Source organism: Miniopterus natalensis, chromosome 17, assembly GCF_054644295.1.
Source record: "Miniopterus natalensis isolate mMinNat1 chromosome 17, mMinNat1.hap1, whole genome shotgun sequence".
NCBI classification, from domain to species: Eukaryota; Metazoa; Chordata; class Mammalia; order Chiroptera; family Miniopteridae; genus Miniopterus; species Miniopterus natalensis.
Window position 1 is genome coordinate 12,305,775 of NC_142097.1, and position 24,505 is coordinate 12,330,279.

General features: G+C 49.1%; 2 protein-coding genes across 2 annotated transcripts; both read left to right on the forward strand.

Moving 5' to 3' along the window:
• The first annotated feature begins 450 nt into the window (after positions 1–450).
• On the forward strand, positions 451–15,178 carry XAF1 (XIAP associated factor 1). The gene is given in 7 exon segments (XM_016200915.2): positions 451–526; positions 1,974–2,109; positions 2,699–2,755; positions 3,121–3,316; positions 4,502–4,587; positions 10,726–11,064; positions 15,122–15,178. Coding segments are annotated over 7 exon segments (903 nt in total). The 5' UTR covers positions 451–494.
• Positions 15,179–19,939: 4,761 nt separating this feature from the next.
• On the forward strand, positions 19,940–23,222 carry FBXO39 (F-box protein 39). Its single transcript, XM_016200914.2, has 3 exons — positions 19,940–20,965; positions 22,639–22,815; positions 23,094–23,222. The coding sequence occupies exons 1-3, from the start codon at positions 19,940–19,942 to the stop codon at positions 23,220–23,222; spliced, it is 1,332 nt and encodes a 443-aa protein (XP_016056400.1).
• The last annotated feature ends 1,283 nt before the right edge of the window (positions 23,223–24,505 follow it).

Here is a 24,505-nt window from a genome sequence, read left to right on the forward strand (position 1 = left end):
ACTCTTTTCAAAGTCATCACCCACCAGGAACTGCTCTCAGGGAGCAGCCTTCAAGTTCAACACGGCAAGCCATCTCTGGCCCGCAGAGGAAGGGCCAGGGATAGGAGCAGGAGGGAGAGGGAGGTCAGTGTTTGAGAAAGGGGATGGAGAGGCCTGGATGCAGTGAAGCTGGCCTGGGGAGGGGCGGGGCTGCTGCCCAGGGGAGGCTTGGCCTCTGGCTCCCACCCTCTGGGTTGTAGAAACAGCCTGTGGCAGCAACAGGGGTGAGGGCAGGGGTGAGAGCCCAGGTAGGGGAGGCAGCAGGGGCAGGCTGGACTGGCCGGCTGCAGGGGGGCTTCCTGGGAGTGTCCAGCCACAGGGACTTTGGGGAGCCCTTGGCTGAGAACTCTGAACCCCTCCTCCTTCCCTGGAGCTGTGGGCCGGGCTGCTGGAACACTTTCAGTTTTGTTTCTGCAAGAAACGAAACTCAACCGGAAGACTCTGGAGACAAGAACATGGAGGGATCCTTCCAGGTGTGCAGGAACTGGTAAGGAGCTGCTTCTCCAGCGGCCGCCCGAGGCTGCCTAGGGAACGGGCAGGCAGGATCAGTCTGTTTCTGAAATGAGGAGAAAGGGGTCTAGGTATAAAATCAGGAAGGCACAGGCTGGGTGCTGTGGCTCCTAGGGAAGGAGGCTGAAACTCAGCAGATGCCTGAGATTCACGAGCTGATGAAAAGTAGTCAGTGTTAACTCACATCACTCAGCCACAGTCTCCTTTCACTCCCTCTCCAGATAGCCTAGACTTTCTGAGACCATCCTGAAGCCAAGTAGCCAGGCGAATTGTCCCTGCTGGGCTGTTCAGAGTCCTCACTTGGGGTTCTGATCATATGATCTGCACACCGCTCTGGCACCAGTCCCCCCTCACCCTGAGAAGGAGCTGTGGGGCAGGGGAAAGGAGACTGAGCAGAGGGGCAGGATAGTGCCTCTACCTGAGGGGCACCTGGCCCATTGAAGGGCCTCACTCGCAAAGCTGCAGGGACCAGAAGGAACCTTCGCAGAGAACTTTGCTCCAGCCAGACCCTCCCGGCTCTTGGGTGTCTGAACCAGCTCCCAGGAAGAGCTGAGGGAAAAGGGGCCAGGCCAGGCAGAGGGGCGAGAATAGAGGAGAGGAGAGTGAGGCAGCCTTGGTGCCATCTGTCTGGGCGGTGCAGAGCCGAGGGCTTGTGCAGACCAAGGGGAGGGAGTCCTTCCCACAAGCCAGGGACTCAGCAGCACACCACTCGTGGTCATTTAGGCCTCTAGGGACACAGGCACTGAGTCTCATTCCTCCCAAGCTACCACAGCAAGAGCTGATTGACGTGAAAGGAGGCATTTCCTGATAATAAATGTTAAGAAACACCCTGCCCAGGACCTGGGAGGCCCAGAAGTTTGTGTTCTTTGGGGTCTCCAAGAAAGGACTCCGCGTCTCTCTGTGGGTTTACACAGGTGAGCCTGGAGGCAGGGGACAGGCGGATGGCCTCTCACTCTCCCAGTCGTGGAGATTATGAAAGTTGGCATTGTCTTTCCAGCAAGCATGGGGGTGCCAGGGCTGGGCTCCCAACTGGCTGTGGGCCAGGCAAGGGACACTTGAAAACAAGGCAAAATCTCTGAAAGAATGTGATATTTGTTATTTCATTATTTAAAAACAGCTTTACCGAGGTATAATTGACATACACTGCATTTATGGTACATTTTTATTTATTTCTTTTTTGTTAATCTTCCCCCGAGGATATTTTTTCCATTGATTTTTAGAGAGAGTGGACAGGAGGCGAGGGGAGAGAGAGAGAAACATCTATGTGAGAGAGACACGTCAATTACTTGCCTCCCAAACACACCTCTCCTGGGGTGGGGAACAAACCTGCAACCCAGGTAGGTGCCCTTGAGGCCCTGGGTATAAAATATGACTCTATGTTTTATACCATGAAATAAGCCCGATTTTCTTCCCCCTTCTTGCAGCAAAAGAAGAAAGGCCTCTGCCCACCTGGCCCTCCATGAGGCGCACTGCGTGCTGTTCCTGACCCTCTGCCCCGACTGCAGGGAGCCCGTGCTGCAGGGGAAGGTGGACGAGCACCAGGAGAACGGGCACCAACAGGTGTGGCCCCAGGAGGGGCGGAGTGGGGTGCTAGGCGGCGAGGCAGGGTCGGATCCTTGCTGCAGCAGCTGGCCTGGCTGCCGGGGGCAAGCCACTGAGTCCCACGAGCCTCAGGCCCTCTGCAAAGTAGACACAGTAATTCTGCTGATCTCACACTCAACTGGTCTGCCCCTGGTTTTCCCAGGCCCAGCCCTTTCCCTACGGGCCTATGGGTTTGGGCGAGGAGAGGGTCGCGTTTCAGGAAAGGCTGAGTGTGCTTTTGAGATTTGTGAAGAGAGGAAGCAGGAGAGGAAAGCTCTAGAAGGCAGTCACGCCCAGGCCAGTCCAAGGCTGGCTTTTCTTTCTTGCTCTTCCACGTGAGTCCTTCCTGGGCCCCTGGTCTTTCTGGAGATGCTCAGGCTCAGGCATCCCTTTCAACTCAAAGGGTCCCCCAAATACTTCTTGAATGTGGGGATGGTACCCCAGGGAGACTAAGGTATCCACACCTGACCCTGGCCCCTAAGAGCTCCCAGAGCCACACCTGCAGCATGTGAAGCCAGGAGGAAGCTGCGGGTGCTGGGTGGACCAGCGTCTCTCTCTCTCTGTTCAGGTCGGGTGTGCGATGTGCCAGCAGAGCATGCAGAAGCACCTGCTGGAGTTTCATGAGGTGAGACTCAAGTGTGATTCACCCTTTACAGCCAAGCAGCCAACCTGGGAGGAGCGGGAGGGGAAGAGGGGCCTACGGTGAAGACTTCCACCTGACCTCTCTGCTCACCCAAGTAGGCTTGGGCAACAATGGAGAGCTAGTTCACCAGAGGGACACAGCCTCCTGTCCCCCAGATGCTGGTCAGAAGGCCTCACCATGGTGCATGAGCCAGGAGACCTCAAATTCCCTGAAGAGGGTCCCCACTCTGGCCCGTCCCATCTGCTTTCCTATCGGCTTCAGTCCCCTAGGGAAATAAGCTCATGTCCCCAGCTGGGCTGCAGCCACTGCAGGCCAGTGACCGTGCTGTCCTGCCCCCCTTCCCGCAGACCAAGGAATGCCCGGAGCGCCCCGTTGAGTGTAAGTTCTGCGGGGCAGCCGTGCGCCTGAGCAAGCTGGAGATCCACGAGCACCACTGCGGCAACCGCACGGAGCTCTGCCTGGCCTGCGGGCAGCTGGTCGTGCTCCGAGTGCTGCCCCAGCACAGGGACACCTGCCAGAGTAAGCAGGCCCCGCGCAGGACAGGTGAGCGGGGTGGGCGGGGAGGGAAAGGGAGATTGGAGGAAAGGGAGCCTCCCCTGGATGGGGTGCAAGGAGTGTAGGCATTCAATAGGACAGATGACACGTGGATGACAGATGTGCAGGCATTGTCTTTGCAAACCCATCTGGCTATTCGAGTTCTAGACCATGTACTTAGGGTGGCCTCCTCGTGTGTCCGCTGTGCTCTTCAAATGACTGGCCCGGGGACACCAAGGGGCAGGCGGTGGGCTGGGAGCTACACCGGTGGATGCAGATGCAATGGAGAGACTGCCCAATGGGAGGCTTCCCTGGAAGTCCTCTGGCACCATCCTGGCTTGGCAGAGATCCGCCTGCCTCCTCTTACAGATGACAGCCCGTGCCCAGAGTGAAGCAGAAGGGTGCTAGAGGCAGAAATGAAGCTGAACACCCAAGTTTCCCGACACCAAATCTGGAGCTTTCCCACCAGCAGCAGTGGACAGAAGGGAATTAGCTGTAGCCCCTGACCTTTGGGCCCATGTGGTGGCCCCCTGGTACCGTTTCAGGTTCTCTGGACCCCGTCACACCTTTATGAGGTGTGTTAGCAGAGGACACAGCCATCAATGTGACAGATCTAATGGTGACTTCACCGGCTGTTTTAATAACATAGCGGTGTGAGCCTAAAATCCCTGATGAACAATCTCTCCAAGGTGAAAACTGGCAAATGAAAACCTGGAATGCTTGACACTCATGTACATTTCCTTCATTCCGGCGTGGCTGGACTTTAACACAACCCACACAACATCATCAACACAACTTCAACAAGACAACACAGCACAATCAACAAAGATAGGTACAGTAACCGTCTGAGCCCAGAGCTAAGAAGTTGATGCAATTGAAAGAGGGTCAGACTGGTCAGGATGGGCATCTGTGGTGACGTCTCCCTTGTCATCTTACAAACCAGCCCCGCTCCAGGAGATGTGTCTTCCTCAAGGCCATGCACTGCCCTGAGTGAACCTCTGAAGCCATGAGGAAATGGTGTGGGCGACTCGGCCACTGGTTGTTTGTGTGGCTGAGGACCCTGCAGTGCAGGACAGGCAGGCAGGCCTGGGACGGTTCACACTTGTGACTACAGGCCCTGCACGCAGTTGTGGGACAGCTGGGCTAGCTGTTGTCAAGGGCAGTGATTTGTGGTGTTGTTTCTGTGTTTATTAGGGAAAAGGATTTCAGTTCCTGAAAGCAGTATCAAGTGTCATTATTGCAACCAAATGATCTCAGAAAATAAGTATTTACACCACATGGTGAGTAGCAATTAAGTTATTTTCTAATGGTGCCCGTAGCTTGCCTGTATTCCCAGAAGTGTAGTATGAAAGGTAGATTCTAGGTCTAGTTTTACATAGTATATTAGAGGGTCTCATATTTATTTTTGCTTTGCTCAAAAAGGGATGTTGTGCCTTGCTTTAGGCTAAGTTGTCATACATAATTGACCTCCTTTTGTACCAGCTCTCAAGGAGCCTCCCTGACCATGCCGCTATCCCTGATCACCTCTGAGCATCTTCAACCTCAGGGCCTGGACATTGCCTTACTAGGACCTGCCTTATAATTTTCTGTCCCTGTGGGAGTCTTATCTATTAGACTGTGAAGTCCTTCACAAAAGTGAATGACTTTCTCTATCTCCCCACAATGAAGCTGATCTCAGGGCTGGGTGACAAAGGGGGACTCTGTAGAGGTGTAATGATGCGATTGATTGATTGATTGATTGATTGATTGATTGATTGATTGATTTTACCTGGGAACACTCACAAACTCTTTCCTCCATAGCTCTAAGCACCTCTTGGTGCATTGGCTGTGCCAAGTCACCCCCTTCTCCTGCAGGGTGGAGCATTCTCCCTCTGGGGAAACGTACTCGGCTTCTCTCCTCCTGGAGCAGAGGGCTGTTAGTCCTTTCTTAACCCTTCAATTCAGAGAACTGCAAATAGTAGAATTAAAGGAGCCCTAGGATGATCTAGATCTTTTTGTTTATTGTGGTAAAATACACATAACATGAAATTTATCATTGGCGACGCTTAGTACTTTCACAGTGTCGTGCAGCTATCACCTCTGTCTAGCTCCGGAACATTTTCACCACCCCAAAAAGAAACCCTGTACGCATTAAGCAGTCGCTCCCTACTCCTTCCTATCTATAGTCCCTGCAAGCCACTAATCTGCCTTCTGTCTTAGCGATTTGCCTATTCTGGACATTTTATATAAAGGGAATCATATAATACATAGCCTTAGGTGACTGGCTCTATCCCTTAGCACCCATGTTGCAGCATGCGTCAGTGCTTCGTCCTTTTGTGGCCTTTATGATCTTACCACACTGTGTTTATTCATTCCTGTCGATAGACATTTGGGTCATTCGCACCTATCGGCTCCTTGCTTTTTTGAAGTGTGGCCCGTGGGCCAGCAGCAGCAGCACCCCCTGGGAGCTTGTTAGAAGTGCAGTCTCAGGACCTCCCCCTCGAAAGGACAGGTCGGAGTTTGCCATTTCACAAGATCGCTCATGTTTCCAGTTAGAGAAGCCCTGCCCCAGCCTTCGCCGCACAGTGAAACGCCCTGCGCATTTGTTTTCCTTGACACTGATGTAATTCAGTGACATAAGCGGCCCGTCACTTGTTTGACTCAGAAGATACTCTGAGTCCAACGCCAGAGGCTGACTGTGTCCCTGCAGGGGGTCCAGCCTGACAACCTAGGGGCCCACGCTCCTGCTCTCTGTAGGTGCGACTGGATTCGTGGGCAGAAACTGAATTTTAGCGCTGCTCTGCCACGCACTGGTTGTGCGGTTTCCCTGGGCCTCTCTCGTCTTTTGAGGAAGACGGGGATAGTGATCTGTCTACTTCTTCATGAGAAGACAACGTCCATGACCGCGTGTGCATTCGTGTGCTCTGCCTTCCCGCCCGCTGGCCCTGGGGGAGCTTCCTGCGGTCCTGACCCTGGGGTGCCCCGCGCCCCGTCTTTCCTGCCTGCACTGGGCCATTGCCCCACGGCTCCAGCAGCCGCCCCTCTCCTGCAGCAGGGAGACGTGCGGTGAGCTGCACATCTGGGCAGCAGCAGCCTCAAATGTTCACTCCAGGATGTTCTAATATTTGTTCTGACAGGTTTTTAAAGGGGTCCTGGTGACAGATACTTCTATTGACGGCACAATCTTCGGCCTTGCATCGAAAGCATTCCCTCTCTCCCTTTTTAGATTTGCAAAGTAGAAACTGAAGTCGTTTACACCAAGTGGTGTTATGGTTCTCAGTCTTTCACTTTATATTACCATGACCCAAAAGCAGAAAAACAAAAAATACTTCTCCCTTGATCTCATTTCCTGTCAGCTACCATCTTCTTTCTTTGTTCCCCTTTGTAACAAAACGTTTGGACAAGTTGTCTGCAGTCACTGTCGCCCTTTCTTCTTTGCCCATTCTTGCACCCACTCCAATCTGGCTTTTGTATCCCCCCCTCCAAAAAAAACCCTGCTCTTGTCAAAACCAGTGACCTTCACAGTGCGAAAGGCAGCGGTCCAGCCTCAGCCCTGTTCATGAGGAGGCCACTGCTCACCACTCCCTCTTCTTCACTTAATTTCAATTCACCTCCTGTTTGGCCTCCAGCGTACCATACTCTCCCGGCCTTCAATTACCTCGCCGGTCTCTCCGCTTGCCCCCCAACCTTTTAATTTGGGGGGCCCTAGAGTTCAGTCTCTGTATTCTTCTCTATCTATACTCACTACCTCAGTAATTTCATCTAGTGTTATGATTTTAAAAGATGCCTCATGTAGGCAGGCACTTGCAAATCCATCTCATTCCAGACTTTTCTTTCAAACTCCAGACTTATATTTTACTGCGTACTCTGCATCTTCACTTAAATGTTTCATAAAGAACCTCTTTAAAAATGTAACCTCTCCCCATCCCACATTTACCATGCCCCGTACCTTTCTCCACTGTTTTCTTTCCATAGCTTTGATTGATTTCTAACATTATCTAATGTACTTCTTTCTCTTTCTTTCTTTCTTTCCTTCTTTCCTTCTTTCTTTCCTTCTATATATCTTTATTGAGTTCAGAGAGAGGAAGGGAGACAGAGAGAGAGATAGAAACATCAATGATGAGAGAGTCATTGACCGGCTGCAGCCCGCAACCCGGGCCTGTGCCCCGACCAGGAATCGAACCCCAATCGCCTGGATCCCAGGTCAACGCTCAACCGCTGAGCTACGCCCGGCTGGGCCTGTGCTTCTTTATTGTAGCCCTTACTTGTCTCCTACCACCCCAGTTAAAATACTAGCTTCACTGCTCCCCTTCCTGCTAACTGCTCCCAAGTCACAAATGCTCTACTTTCTAACTCTTTGAGATATTTCTCCTGGCATTAGCTCCATATTTCTGAAGTACCTTCTCATACTGCTATAGGGAGATGGATTTCACTTGATTACACCACCTACCCGTAAACACACCTCCGAGTTTCTTTTCTATCCTTTCAATTAATTGGTATCACCCATCCTGGTTAAACCTGTAATCAATGTCATGTTATTATGACCATATAAATATTATAAATGGCTATGTCATACAAATTATAACTGCATTTGCTTTCTTGTACAATTTTTTGTTTTCCCTGGAATTAATAATTGCTTCAATTTTTCATTTGCTTCACTTTCTAGGTACCTATCACTAAGTCATGCCCAAAACTTTCTGCCAGATCTGAAAACTTCCCCCTCCATTCAATCAAACATGTAAAGTACTCTATTCATTTAATTATGGGGGCACGTGACTCCCCAGGTCTGATGAGTAGCTGTCATTCTGGGAATTCCTTCTACTCTCTCCAGCATTAGAGTTTATTCCACAAATTCTAGGTTCTGATTTTTTTTTTTTTTTTACTATGTCTTTATTGATTTCAGAGAGAGGAAGGGAGAGGAAGGGAGGGAAATAGAAGCATCAATGATGAGAGAGTCATTGATCGGCTGCCTCCTGCACGCCCCCCACTGGGGATCGAGCCCGCAACCCAGGCATGTGACGCGACCGGGAATCAAACCTCCATCTCCTGGGTCATAGGTCAATGCTCAGCCACTGAGCCACGCCGGCCGGGCTGCTCCTTCTTTGGTAGAGTATATTCTTGAACAGTTTCTTGAGAACTAAAGCATGGGAAACTAATTTTTAGACCTTATATGACTGAAAATAATAGCTTAGATGGTTATAGAGTCTATCTACCATCTAAATTTTGTAATGGTATTACAAAGATGTTCAAACAAGTACAAAAGTAGGAGGATAATATAATAAACCCCTAGGTATTCATCACCCAGATATACCAATAATCAATAGTTTTCAACATTGCTTCATCTATCCTTCTTTTCTTTTCTCGTTTCCAAAAGTGTTTTAAAGCAAATCCAGGATAGCCTGTCATTCCACCCATCGACCTTCAACATATGTCTTAAAAAATCGTAATTTTCTTACTTAACAACAATGCCTTTGTCATTCTCAACAATATTGAACTAATTCTTTTCTACCATCTTTTCTGGGCCTCCCATGGACCATGCTTGTTCCTTGCTGCTGCTACTTCTCTTGTCATCTATTGGGTTGAGCAGATTTTCATTTTCTTTCTTTTCTACTGATTTGGCAATCTTGCATTCTATTTCTATCGTTTTTGGAAATATCCATAACATTTTAATATGAATGCTTGACTTAAAGTCCAATATTAACCATATTCCCTAGCTTTCTAACAAGCAATATATGGATTTGCGAACATGTTCACTCTGATGTTCTACTCTCACCTGATACGCAAATGCTGCTGGAATAATTTCGTTCCACCCCCCGCCTGGTCATTATGATTATTGTTGTTGTTTTATGCAATTCATGCCTGTTTGGATGTACTCACACATTTACCTTTTTCTTTGAATCCCAAGCTTTCCTTTGGGGGAAGATTTCTCTCTCCCTCAAATACTTCTCAGTAGTTCTTTCAGCAAGAAACTGTGAGGAGATCTTCGCTTGCCTGAAAACGTACATCTTTTTTCTGCATTCTTGAGCTGTAGTTTAGCTGGATATCAAATAGTACATTAACAGTGATTTCCTCTTAATATTTTGAAGATTATTCCACCATCTTTCAATCTCCATGATTGCTGTCGAGAACCTTTCCCTGTCATTGTCTGCTTTCCATGTAATTGTCATTCCTCGTAAATAATCTTTTTCTTTGGTTGATTTCAAGATCCTCTTTGCCTTTTGATCTTCTGTGGGTTCACATACTGCTCAGAACAATGTGCTCAGAGATGTTTTTTCTCTCTTCCTCAGGATTTCTCCTGCCTGAATCTAAGTATATGTCTTTAATCAGTTGAGAAAAAGTCTCAGCTCTAATCCCTTTGGGTCCCCAATATTCCTTAACTCTCCCATGTTCTCCCCACTCTTTCTGTGAAACATAACAGATGTATATTAGGCCTTCTCGGTCTAGCTTCATGTCTTTTAACTTTTCACATTTTCTACCTCTTGTTCCTATATTCTGGGGAACTTCCTCAAATTCATCTTTTATTCTGATCTACTGTTTTCAGCCCATCCATTGAGGTTCAATGTATTTTTCATTTCTAGCTGTAGTTCTCCCTCATTCAAATTTTCCTACTCTTTTTTCATAGGGTCTTATTCTTTTCTCTTGTTCTAATCATTTTAATTTATTTTTTTGACTGTCTCCATTCTATAGCTTTATTATCTGAACTTCTTGGAGGCTAATCCTGCTACTGCTTGTATCTATGACTCCCACTCAAGTAGACTGTCTCCTTATATGTTTGTAAGTTTGAATTATGAGTTTCTATTTATTGGGACTCCACCTGTGAGAATCCTGTATGACCTAGTTTGAAGTTATATATCCTCCAGACTGCCATACATTCCAACTTTTAGGTTAATTCATCTGCTTGGATATTCCCACACCATGAGACTAATGTAAATATGAGTCCCAAACACAAGGATGGCATGCACCTGTGGTTCTGAGTTTTCAGGATCATCCATTTTTCTTCCCCTCACTCAAGTTCCAGCTCAAGGCAGGCAACCTTCCTTGCCACTTTTCTTACCCAATTAACCTTTTCTTTTCTCTTAGCCACCAGTTTAGCCTTCAAGGTGCCCAGCTTTATGCAGAGAAAGAAGAATCTTACTTTCAGTTCCCCACCTTGTGTGGATGGGACTTTTCTCTCATCCAAGGTCACAGTTACAAAATTGGCCCCACATCTCCCAAAGTGTCAGCTCATATGCTTAACAGGTTAGGTCTTCACCCTAGGACATGGAGCTTGCTTGCTTTCTTACAGTCAGCTATCAACTTAAATGAATGTTTGTCATATTTTATCCAGTATTTTTCTAAGGCTTCTCGGTGGAAAGTTTTCAGGTTATCTAGTTGATTGTATTGTCCAACCATTAAAGCCAAAGTGATTTTTAACTTTGACATATTGCTCACAATTGCAGGATAAATGTCGCACCATCTCAGAGTCTGCAAAACATCTTCCAGTTGAAAAGCCAAGAAATTCTCCTCCATCCCTCCCAAGTCAGGCTGCTGAAAATCAAACTTCCACTGTAAAAAAAGATGTTCGACCAAAGACGAAAAATATAAGCAGATTTCCTCTTCTTGCTGAAAATTCAACAAAACAAGCACCAAGTAGCACAAACGAAACCCTGAATCTGCCTCTGAAGTCTGAGCACAGGCCCTGGATCACCTCTCCTGTAGATGAAGCACCCTATGACATCCTGAGGAGATGTCCTCAGTGTGACATCCTACTTCCTCTGCCCACCCTAAACCAACATCAGGTACCGGTCTCTGTTCTCTCCTTACCTGGCTGTAAACCATCTGGACAGGGTCTAGAGAAATCCAGGAGCTTTGGGATGTTTGCAGACACTGCCGCTGGAAGGGCCCTTCCCTGTCCCCTCCCTCTCTGTGTGCCCACCTCCTCTCTCCTAGCCCTTCCGACCTGGCCTATTTGCACCATCTCCCAGGGCCTGGGCCACCTCTGAGGCAGAGCCAGCTCTTTCATCCCTGTATCTCCAGTTCCTGGCCCAGGGGCTGACCACAGCAAATGCTTTCACCAGTTGAGTAAATGAATGAGGCAGAAAGCATCCAGTCTAGCTCTCTCCTGGTGTAAGTAAGGCCACGGAGGCCCAGAGATCAGAGCCTTATTCAAGATCTTAAATCGGTTGGTATCTTGCTTCTAGCAGACTGAGGTTTACCTCCAGCAGATCAGGATTTGCAGCCTCAATATCCTGAGTTTTCCAACCTAGATTATTTTCTAGTAAGAATTAGCATTAGAGGTAGTTAACCATTATGTGCCAGTTACAATGCAAAGTTCTTCACAAATGGTTAATCCTCATTTCACATAATAGACAGATATTTTACCCATATTTTACAAGTAAGAGAACCAGACAGAAAGGTCAGGTGGCTTCCCCAGGATTATACAGTTAGAGAGTGGCAGAGTCCAGCCTGGGATCCCCATGTATATAGTTCCAAAGCTTATGCTCTTAAACTCCAGACTGGATGCTTCACTTAAAGGGGGGGGGGGGGGGGCTTTCACTATTTGTTTTTCAAAATCCATGGTATAATACCATACAAAGATATATACAGGCAAAGCTAGTCCTCCCCGCTCCCACCCCACCTTCCAGTCCCATGCCCTGAGATACCAACATCAGCAGCCTGGCGGGTGTCCTTTACAAGCCTTACCTTTGTTCACACAAACCTGGACAAACCTATATGGGGTTTGAATTATCCATTTTCCCCATATATTAGCTTCCTATACTTATGGCACCACCGTTTGCCTTTTTCACTTAATATGATGTACACTCCTTACAAAAAGTTAGACCTAAATCTTTATTTTCTAACTTAAGCATCTATATATGCACATAAGCACATACTTTTACAGAGATGGGTGAATTTTATACTTGCTGGGGTGTTATCAGTGCCATATTCTCTTTTTTTGTATTTTAATTACAGTTTACATCCAATATTATTTTGGATTATTTTCAGGTGTACAGCATAGTGGTCAGACATATGCTTTACAAAGTGGTTCCCCTCAACGTTTCAAGTACCCTTGTAGCGCCACACAGTTCTTACAATATTATTGACTATATTCCCTATGCTGTACTATACACTCCTGTGACTATGTCGTGACTACCAATTTGTGGTTCTTAATCCCTTCACCTTTTTTATCCAGTCACCCGACCCCCTCCTCTCTGGCAACCATCAGTCTGATCTCTGTACCTATGAGTCTGTTTCTAATTTGTCTTTTCATTTATTTTGTCCTTTAGATTCCACAGTTAAATGAAATCATGTGGTATTTGTCTTTGTCTGACTTATTTCACTTAGCCTAATACCTTGTAGGTCCATCCATGCTGTTGCAAATGGTAAGATTTCCTTCCTTTTATGGCCAAGTAACAGTCCCTTGTGTAAACGTATTACCATCCTTTTTTACCCACTCATCTACTGATGGGCACTTGGGCTGCTTCCATATCTTAGCTATTGTAAATACTGCTGCAATGAACATAGGGGGGCATATATTCTTTCAAATTAGTGTTTTGGGTTTCTTCAGATATATACCCAGAAGTGGAATCACTGGGTCAAAAGGCAGCTCCATTTTTAATTTTTCCAGGAATCTCCACACCGTTTTCCACAGTGGCTGCCCCAGTCCGCATTGCCACCAGCAGTGCACAGTGGCTGCCCCAGTCCGCATTGCCACCAGCTGTGCCCGGGGGCTCCCTTCTCTCCACATCCCCACCAGCACTTGTTTGATGATTTACTGATGGAGCCATTCTGGCAGGGCTGAGGGGATGTCTCATTGTGGCTTTAATTTGCATCTCTGATGATTAGTGACATTGAGCATCTTTTCATGTGTCTCTTGGCCATCTGTATGTCCTCTTTGGAGAAGTGTCTATTCAGGGCCTCTGCCCATTTTTAAATTGGGTTTGTTTGGGTTTTTTGTTTGTTTTTGGTGTTGAGTTGTATGAGTTATTTATAAATTTTGGATATTAACTCCTTATCAATGTATCATTAATGAATATCTTCTCCCATTCATCAGACTGTCTTTTCATTTTGTTGATGGTTTCCTTTGCTGTGCAAAAGCTTTTTAATTTGATGTAGTCCCATTTGTCTATTTTTTCTTTTGTTTCCATTGTCTGAGGAGATATATTAGAAAAAAATATTGCTAAGAGAAATGTCAAATTTTACTGCCTGTTTCCTTCTAGGAGTTTTATGGTTTCAACTCTTACATTTAAGTATTTAATTCATTTTGAGGTGTGTGTGTGTTTTTTAATATGGCATAAGAAGGTGGTTTCTTTTCTTTTCTTTTTTCTCTTCTCTTCTCTTCCCTTTTCTTTTCTTTTCTTTTCTTTTTTCTTTTCTTCTTTTCTTGTCTGATTTTCCCAGCACCATTTATTGAATAGACCATCTTTACCCATTGTGTGTTCTTGCCTCCTTTGTCATAGGTTAGTTTACTTTACAGGCGTGGGCTTATTTCTGGGCTCTCTATTCTGTTCAGTGGTCTACGCACCTGTTTTTAAGCCAGTACCAGGCTGTTTTGGTTACCATAGCCTTGTAGTATAGTTTGACAACAGGCAGCATGATACCTGTGACTTTGTTCTTCTTTCTCAAGATTGCTGTTGCTATTCAGGGTCTTTTGTGGTTCCATATAAAATTTTGGATTATTTGTTCTACATCTGTGAAAACTGCCATTGGTATTTTGACAGGAATTACCTTGACTCTAAAGATTGCTTAAAGTAGTATGGGCATTTTAATGGTGTTAATTCTTCCAACCCATGAGCATGGTATATGCTTTTATGTATTTGTATCTTCTTTAATTTCTTTCTTCAGTGTCTTATAATTTTCTGAGTACAAGTCTTTTATCTCCTTGGTTAAATTATTCCTAGGCATTTTAATTTTTGATGCAATTGTAAATGGGATTTTCTTAGTTTCCCTTTCTGATAGTTCATTATTGGTGTATAAAAATTCAACCAATTTCTGGATATTTATTTTATATCCTGCTACTTTACTGAATTCATTTATCAGTTCTAGTCATTTTTTGGTAGAATCTTTGTGGCCTCTATATACAGTATCATGTCATCTGCAAATAATGACAGTTTTTCTTCCTCCTTTCCAATTTGGATGCCTTTTATTTCTTCTTTCTGTCTGATTTCTGTGGCTAAGATTTCCAGTATTATGTTGAATAAAAGCGGTAAAAGTGAACACCCCTGTTTTGTTCCTGATCTTAAGGGAAACACTGAGTTTTTCCTGGTTGAATATGTTAGCTATGAGTTTGTACTATATGGCCTATATTATGTTGAGGTAGTGCCATATTCTCTTACCTCCCAAAATTTGTTATTTCCTTCCATACTTTCCTTCATTCTTATATAACAGGGTTGCCGAATTTAGCAAATAAAAATATATTACTTGGGACAAAAATAATTACAAAGTAACAGCATGAGTCATTGCCCTATTATATAACCACGTACAAACATGCGCATTTGGAGTCCGATTATATATATTTCCTTGCAACTTAATGTTATGATTTAGCAATACCCAAGGACATTCCTCCCTCCAAGTCAACATGTGGCTCTCTCTCTCTCTTTTTTTTAAGTGGCTGCATAAGAGTCCCTGGTGTGGGTGTTCTCTCATCAGCCCATCCACCTCACTGATGATGACAGCCTTTAGTAAACATTGTCCCAAGTCCCCCACAGACCCCTCCTGGGCTCCATGCCTTTTCTTTGCCATCTGTAGCTCAGAGTTTGTGCTCCGGGAACTAGGATAGCAATATTCAGAGATACCCCAGGAAGTAGTGCTTCCCACTTTAAACACATCAAACTTTTTTAATATCCATTTCTTTAGGAGAAATGCTGCTGGTTAGCTTCATCGAGAGGAAAATAAGTGAGAAACTCCAGCTAGATTTGGAAAAGAAAAGGTAATCCAGATTTAAAAGATTTACTGGTCTCCCTGCTTACTTTGTGTGGTAGCCTTTACTCATAAAAGGAGGTGGGTTTTTCTTTCCATAGGAAGCCTTGGGGTTTTTCCTATGGAAGAAAAGGTTTGATTATAACTATTTCCCTCCTTTTGAACAGAGAGATCGGTTTGCCCATGAGCTACAGATAAACAAGGAGAAAAAAAGCCTCCAGCTCTTCTGCCTGAGAATTCTGATCAAGCGTCTGGGCCCCCCGTGGCTTGGACACCTTGGGGGACCCCAGCTTTGTCCATTTTACATTCCCACCAGCATATGTATGAGATTGAGTTTCCCCAAATTCCCTGGCCAACATTTGGTGTTATCATGATCTTTTTTTCTAATTTTAGCTATTCTAATGGTACTGTGGTTTCAAATTGCATTTCCCTAAAGTCTAACGATGTTTTCACTTGCTTGTCTGCCATCTGAAATATCTATTCACGTGTTCCGCCCATTCTCTAAATGGACTGTTTGTTTCCTTTACTGTTGAGTTTTGAGACATGTATCTATTTCCTGGAGAATAAAAACAGCCTCCTGAAAGCTTCTTGTTCCGTTCATCGTTCTTTAGGGTCCTCACTGGTTTTCCAGGGCAGGGGATGGCAGCGGCTAGGGCAGCTGGGCAGGCAAGGCGAGGGCCAAAAAGAGAGGAAGGGAGGGAGGGGGAGAAGCGAGGCTGGGCGGGGGGCAAAGGCTGCCTCAGAGTCCCTGGTGTGGGGGTCTCTAATCTGTCCCTCCACACACCCCTGATGAAGACAGGCCTCTAGGAAATATTGTCCCAAGCCTCCTGGCTCGCCGGTGAAGCCCAAGGGGGTGCCTTTGAAGGCTGCTGGTAGGCAGGTAGCTGGGAGAAGCCTAGAGATGCGATGGGCAAACAGCGTACACCACCTTTCCGCCTGGCCTCTGGGCTCACCCCTTAGGGCACCAGCCCCCCTGGGAGGAAGGGCCAAGGAAAGTGGGTGGGTAGGTGCTTCCTATGTCCCCCAGCTGGAAAGGGGGGGAAGTTGTCAAGCCCTGTCTCAGTGGGTGGGTCAGGTTTGCTTCAGGCTTTCCCTCGGGAGCCCATCTAAGAAGGGAAAGGTGGCCGAGCACGTGGCAGTGGATTCTGAAGGGGGTGGCAAAGGGGGTGGCAGAGCAGTGGCAGTGGATTCTGAAGGGGGTGGCAAAGGGGGTGGCAGAGCAGTGGCAGTGGATTCTGAAGGGGGTGCCTAAGCTGGGTCTCTCGGACCTGACGGGCCCCCGGGCTGGGTCAGGACGGGAGGCGGTGGACCGAGCCCCAAGTTCAGGGCAGAACCCGGTCCCTGATCAGAGGGAAGGAAGGAAGGAAGGAGAGTGCCATCCTCACCGGCGCTGGCCGAGCCCCGCCCCCGGGGCCTCCCTGGGCCGTCGGTCCGCTCCGGGCGGTCCTGGCGCGCGCTGCTGCCCCGACACCCGCGGCTCGGCCCCGCGTCCCGGAGACACGAGCAGCGCCCCGCAGGGGGCGCGTCACAAAGGGGGCGCGCGGCTAGGCATTTAGCCTCGGAGAGGTCGGGGCGCAGCCGGGGTCGCGGAGTTGGCGCGGGACGGAGCAGGCGGGCGCGTTCCGGTCCCTGCAGCCCCAGCGGGGCGCCGCCGGAGCGGGCGGGCGGGCGAGCGGGTCCCAGGTGGGCGCAGGCGGGGTGCCCCGCAGACACGCGGGCTGCGCGGGGAGGGCAGGGGAGGGGAGGGGAAGGGAGGGCAGGGGAGGGCAGGGGAAGGGAGGGGAGGGGAGGGCAGGGGAGGGGAGGGGAGGGGAGAGGAGGGCAGGGGAGGGGAAGGGAGGGCAGGGGAGGGGAAGGGAGAGGAGGGCAGGGCAGGGGAGGGGAGGGGAGGGGAAGGGAGGGCAGGGGAAGGGAGGGGAGGGGAGGGCAGGGGAGGGGAGGGGAGGGGAGGGCAGGGGAGGGGAGGGGAGGGGAGAGGAGGGCAGGGGAGGGGAAGGGAGGGCAGGGGAGGGGAAGGGAGAGGAGGGCAGGGCAGGGGAGGGGAGGGGAGAGGAGGGCAGGGGAGGGGAGAGGAGGGCAGGGGAGGGGGGGCGCCCTCCTCACCGGCCTCCTCCTGAAAACTTCCCCATCACCCCCCACCCCCCGGAGTGCTCGGGCACCCTTAGGTCTCCTCCCGGGTGAGCAGCTCTGTGATAAGACGGGGTGAACCCAGGTTTGAGAGTCCTCAGGGCGGGTTCGAATCCCACCTCCCCACTTACTGCTCCATCTCACTGGAGACTCCCAACCTTCTGACACCTCTGTTTCTCCGTATGTAAAATGGGCGCGTTCTCACCTTCCCTACAGGATGTTGTAGAAGAACCCAGCCACCGACTTAACTGGCGGCAGCAAACACTCGTACAGCATTTACTTTGTGCCAGGCACTGTTCTGGCACTTTCCACATAGCAGCCTATTTAATCCTTTGACACGAGGAGAAAAGTACTGTTATTGCTGCTATTTACGTATGTGGAGACTGAGGCACAAAGAAATTAGCTTCAGGTCACACATAGCAGTTGACAGAACCAGGATGCAACCCAGGGAGCTACACTGCTGCTCATTGGTGAAGGGGTCTCGGGGGCATAGACGGGGTCCCAGGAATTACACATGACTGGACCACTTGCAGTAACTTGCCCAGCCCACCACATATGTTCTCCCAGAGCCACCCTGTGCCTTAAGATGTCTGATAATTCTTCCAACAAGAGGCTTTGCTAGGGCACAGGGTTTCACGTAGCCTTTGAATTGGGTTAGCTTTCCTTGAGCACCTTCTAAGAGCTTTCCTCCCGGCTAAGTGCCCTGGGGACCCCTGGCCCTGGGCAGTCTGTGCGTGACTGAGCCTATTCCTTCATTTGTTACCTGTTGAAGTTCCTACTCAGAGAAATAGTGAGTCTGCCCCTAGTCTCAGGGACCGTGTGGACCCTTGGGGGAGAAAGGCTGGGATGCAGATCACACTCGGGGATGCCAGTGCCGAGAGGGGAGAGCAGGCAGGCTGAACACGGAGGCAGCGGCCCTGGGAACCCCGGGAGCCCTGTTTCCCGGGGCGGGGGGCAGACTTCTGCCAAATCCCCTGTGAAAGTCTGTCTGGATCCGGAGATGGGAGGGCCAGCTGGAGTCAGGATCCCACTTGTTCCACAGGCGATGATGAGGTATTGAGGGCAAAGGCACAGGAGAAGATCCCAAATAAAGTCCTTCAGGGGAGCTCACTTAACGACGCGCATTGCCACGGCGGTGCCGGTGGGTGCTGGAGTGAATTGGAGACTGACGGGGACAGCCACCACGGGCGGCTTCTGTTTGATGACGGATGTAGTGGATGAGATGTCCACGGGGTGACACAAACGATGCCTACAAACATTAAATATACATTTGGCAAGCATGCGCGCACACACACACAAAGACACACATCAGACACATTGGAAAAGTTGCCTATGGTGGGGGTGATGCAGTGGGACATAGTTGAAAAGGAATGAATAGATAAATAAAGCCAGAGATGTCTTGGGGAGACAAATGTATGTCCTGAACTGAGAAACAGGACTAACTTGTCCTTCAGCACCTGAGGCCTACCACTTGTGGAAGGAGAAAAAAGGTATAGGGGAAAGAGTCAGAAAGCCCAGGTTCTAGTCTGGGCCCTATACTAACGTGCTGTGTGACCTCCGGAAAGCCCCTCCATCTCTCTGGGTCTCAGTCTCCATCTGTAAAGAAACCAAGTATCCGATCGATTTCAGCTCTGAGTTTTTATGAGCCATTGTCAATAATCCTGGACCACTTGTTAGAGTAACAAGAGCTTTAGGGAGTGGTAGTGCTTGAAGCCTGAAGGATGGGGGGCTAGGGAGAGTTAAAGCAAAGAGGGGAGTTTTCAGGCAGGAGAAACATAAAAGCAAAAAATGATATAGCATATGGCTATAAAAAGGCTGAGGGCTCCGTGTTTCAGGCGGGCCTTAGCCCGGCTCTCCCCTGGGCCTCCCTAGCCTGGCTGGGGTACCACCTGCAATCCAACAGCCACGTCAGAGACTTCCGGTCCTACCCACTTCTGCGTTCCCCAGTTACCTAATCCTATCTTCCAAAGAACTCACAACCCACCCTAGCCCCAGGTTTGAGCCTGAACTCTGCTCTAGACCATCCTTTCTCCCCTCCCCGAGTGTCCTTCCTCAACACTGACCACATCATTTCTCATCATGTGACCCTTTGGCCTTCCCTGGCCCCCTGTGACCTCAATAGAGGCTCCCCACCCTTGTTCTACTGTTACACCTTTTGAATGTCAACACAGCCATCGACGTTATAGCTCAACTCAGTAATTATCATCCAGAGAAGGGGGCTGGCCACGTCAGGATTCCAAAGTATTGGAGAGAGGGGACAGTGGGAACCCCTGGCCTCTGGGACACAGCCTCCATCACATCATTCAGAAACCTTCAATCTAGCACACACCTGAACCCTTCGCTACCCCCACACTGTTGTAGTCAAGTGCTGGTCTGTGTCCCTGATAGGCCCTAATGGACTGTGACTCCCTGCAGGTGTGGGCTGCAGGGTGACTTTATCATTGCTCTGCCTGCACAGTGCCCACTACGCACTGGACCACGGGGCAGATTCCCTCAATTGGGTTTAATTTGTTTGGCAGGTAATGGCTCTCCCTTTTACTCCCCACAGAAAACGAGTGATTGCTTTCCTTTCCTCATTTTTGGAAGCCCTGCCTACCACACAGCTGCGCTGGACACCCCAGTTCCTCGATGGACGAAGAAAGCCAACTGATCCAGCCCCAAGACCAGAGCTGCTGGGCCACTCTGCCCGATGTGTGCCTACATCGTGTTTTCTGGTGGCTGGGAGACAGGGACAGGTCCAGGGCAGCCCTTGTCTGCAGAAAATGGAACCAGATGATGTATTCAGCTGACCTCTGGCGATATAGGACCATCACGTTCAGTGGGAGACCTTCCAGGGTACACGCGTCCGAATTCGAGTCAGCTCTTTGGTATGTTAAGAAATTTGGTCGGTATCTGGAGCACCTGGAGATCAAATTCCTGAATCCTTACAATGCTGTCTTGACCAAGAAGTTCCAGGTCACCATGCGAGGCCTTCTCTCGAGTCTGGGCAAGAGTAACAACCGCCTGAGGTCTCTTTCCATCCAGCACCTGGAGCTGGACCGCCTGGTCTGGAGGAACAGCATCAGGGGCTCGTTCATCAAAAGCTTGAGCTTCTTCTTAAAGAAAATGGGCAAACACCTGGATTATCTCAACCTGAAAGGGGCCAGGCTGACCGTGGAGCAAGGCTGCCACATTCTCAACTCCCTGAGCTACTTGAGGAATGAGAGTTTGGCATCAGAGCTCAACATTGAGGATTTCTTCAGCCATCACCTCGCTGTCTACAGCAGCCCCCAGTTCAACAAGACCATGGCCACCTTCCGCAACCTGGGGTCCTTGACCCTGAACTACAACTGCATCTCCGACGAGCTGCTCGAGAACTTGTGTGAGAACAATGCCGGTACCCTCTGGACCATAAACATCAAATGCCACATTCATGACCCCCACGGGCAGGTCATCTGGGGCATGTCCTGGGCCAAGCTGGCCAGGCAGGCCACCAACCTGAAGGTGAACTTCTTTTTTGAGAGGGTCATGAAGTACGAGCGCTTGGCCCGCATCCTGTTGCAGGAGATCCCGGTCAGGAGCATCAGTCTGAGAAGCTGCTATTTCAGCGACCCGGACTGGTCCATGCGGCCCACTCTGCTGGATCTCCTGCCCACCTTCAGGCACACTCTGCAGGTAGGTACAACCTGAGGGTGGGGAGGCTTTCAAAGAGTGATTGCACCCAGGTTACTGGTTTCCCCAGAGGAAAGGCCACTGCTCCCTGCTCTTGGCTGGGCTCACACCCACTCACTGAATCTTAAAGTGAGAGTCTGGGAAATGTGACCAAACTAAGCCTCCCGGACCCCATAAAACCACAGCAGACACCAAAAGGGGCTGCTCACCTCCTACATACGGAACACAAAGAATTTCCTGCTTGACTGTCAACCAAGGAAAACCCCTAAATCCCGGGCTCAGAGGTGCGAGGCCTGATCAAAAAGGTGCATCTAGCCTGACAGGGTGGCTCAGTTGGTTGGAGTGTCATCCCGTACATCATAATGAGCGGGTTCGATTCCCAGTCAGGGCACGTACCTAAGTTGCAGGTTCAGTCCCCAGTCAGGACACGTACCAGAGGCAATGGATCAATGTTTCTCTCTCACATCGATGTTTCTCTCTTTCCCTTCATCTCTCTCAAAAAAAAAAAAATCAAGCCCAGCCAGCATGGCTCAGAGGTTGAGCATCAACCTATCATCCAGGAGATCGCAGTTTGACTCCCCGTCAGGGCACATGCCCGGGTTGCGGGCTTGATCCCCAGTAGGGGGCGTGCAGGAGGCAGCCAATCAATGACTCTCATCATTGATGTTTCTCTCTCTCTCTCCCTCTCCCTTCCTCTCTCTGAAATCAATAGACATATTTTTTAAAAATCAATTACAAAATTCTTGGGTGAGGATTTTAAAAATTATTTAAAAACAAAAACAAAAGAAGGTACATCTACAGGTGAGTAGCAGGTCTGCAGTCCCATCCTACCTTCCCACAGGGTCAAAACAGGCAGAAAACAGTGACTTCAAACCAAACAAAAAGCCAAATTTGACCCAAGTCAGTGAAGGGCTCAGAGAGGTGGGCAGCTCCCCATCTATAAAATCAGGATTATTTTGTCCCAACTAAGGACCTCACTCACAGAAGGTTGTGATGACTGACATTAACAGTTATAAATACTACTAACAGGGAGTGACTCTGAGTGCTAATGGCTCTCTGAGACTCACACAGCCCTCAAGGGAGCAGGCAGACCGCACTATTCTTTGTGCTATAGAAACGAACTTGAGGTTTGGTGGCCTGTCCACGGTCACCTGGCCAGTCCACCAGGACCTTAGTCTCTGAACTCCAAATACATTGCCTCCAAACTCCAAACTTTGCAACTTTGGACGAGGTCATCTTCATCTCCAAATCTCTTCCTCTGTGACCTACATGTCCATGGTATCTTTTCTTTTTATCCTCACCCGAGGATATTTTTTCCATTGATTTTTAGAGAGAGCGGGCGGGAGGCAGGGAGACAGGGAAGGAGGGAGAGAGAGAGAGACCCATGTGAGAGAGACACATTGATCGGCCGCCTCCTGCGCTCGCCCCGACCGGGGCGGGGGATCGAACCGCCAACCCAGGTATGTGCCCTTGACTGGGAATCAAACCCTCTGACCCTCCCAGTGCTCTAACCACTGAGCAACACGAGCCAGGGCGTGTCCGGTGCATCTTACCCAAAGCCCTCGGACCACCCCGCCGTCAGGCCCGAGGGCAGGTCATGGAAAGGTTCTGGGATGGTCCCGCCTGTCCCCGCGCTTTGCCAACCCACGTGCGTCTTCCCCCGGGTGCTTTTCCAGAAATTAACTTTCGAGTTCAACAACAACCACGAGTCGCTCGACAAGGAGCTGCACCTGCTCATCTTATCCTGCAGAAGGTTGTTTTACTTCAAAATCTGGGCTTTCCTCGACGTTAAGTTTGTGGAGCGGATCCTGAAGAGTCAGGAGGAAGGGCAGTGTGCCCTGCGCACCCTCAAGGTAAGAGGCCCTGGGCGGCCGCGCAGGGTGGGACGGGCACCCAGGCCCCGCTGCTTCTGCCGGGGACTGAAGTCGGAGGAGGCAGGAGAGGGGGCAGTCATACCACCCGAGTCAACTTCCATCAGCGATGTCCCCGCGGGAACCTGGGTCCTGCCTGGTGGTCGGCGTTGGGCTTTTCCCGATCCTGCCCACAGTGCTCGCGCGTCACTCGGGTGGTTGGCGGGGCCTGAACGATGCGGTCACACTGTGCGTGTGCGGCTGTTTCTCTGTTGGCACAGGTGCGAATTTATACAAACAGATACGAGACAAATGAAGAGGACAGGACACTGCGGGAAATTTACAGGAAGTACAGGAAGCTGATCGATTCAGAGCTTAACTATTTTGTCATCGCCTACCCCATGATGTAAGAGCCTCTCCGGAGGAAGGAGCTAGGAGCACTTTGGAGCCGAAACCCTGGTTCTCCCAGGACTCGTGGAGCATCCCCTCCCCCACCCCTTTCTCTTCTTTCTCCATTTTGCCGGTTCCACGCCAACATGAACACCCCAGCAAAGGCGGGGACTGCTGGTGATGTGAAGCCCAGGTGACTTTAAAGTGCTATATTTACCAACTACCCAGGGCCGATTTCTCATTTTGTGATTTGGTTTTGATTTCAGCCACAGTGCTCAAAGCCCAGACCACTCAGAGCAGTTCCTTACCCTGCCTCCTGCTCGCCTGTGCACCCGAAAAGGCGTAACTCGCTGTGGAGCAAACAGAAGTGTGTTTTCCGTTCACTGACATTGTCAGCTCAGAAATGCTTTCTGTCCTGGCTGGCCTCCGTGTCAGGGCCTCCTGGCACTCGCCTGGGCCGGGGCTGGTCTCAGATGACTGGAAATGCACCAGCCGGCCTCCAAGGAAGCAGGGAAATTCCCACTTTTAGAAGGAGCCTGCTGAGAGCTGGAACTCCCTCCTGCAGAGGGAACTCGGCCCCCAGTTTATCAGTGCTGTGGACCAATAGCTCCAGCGCCTCCTCTTATGCCCCCTCCGCTCTCCCATCCAGGCAGCATGGTGCCCAGTCCTCAGGCGCGGCGCAGAACTGGAGGTGGCCATTGCACTCATATTTACAGAGAATTTCTAATGCCATGGGGAAATGTTCCCAAAGTGATGTTAAGTGAAAAAAGGCAGGACCCAAAACTGTATAGTTAGTGTGATATCAGTCATATAAAAAACATAATGGTTTTGTTTTTGTTTTGTTTTGTTTGAAAGCATAGAAGAAATACACCAAAAATGTTAACAGTTATATCTCGGTGGTAGAATTATGGACAGTTTTCATTTTTGTCTTTATGCTTTCCCACAGTTCTCAAATTTTCTACAGTAACCATATGTTATTTTTTACAATCAGGAGACAAGAATGTTTTAAATCGGGATGTTATAAATTTATGTTATAAATCTTGAGCCCATGCCATAGGGATGTATTGCTTCGGGTTTTTTGAGATTTTTGTTCAGATAATTGCATATAGGGGTTTTTCCAGTAGACATAAGTTAATAAAATCTCAGAATACTTTTGACAAGTGTCTCATTTCAGATTTTTGTCTCTTTTGTATGCTGTGTCCATATTTATGCTCAGCTTCTTAGGCCTTTGTTAAAGTTTATATAGACCCACGGTGGATGAATTTCAACTTTCACAACACTCCCACATTCACTGTCTCGTCTG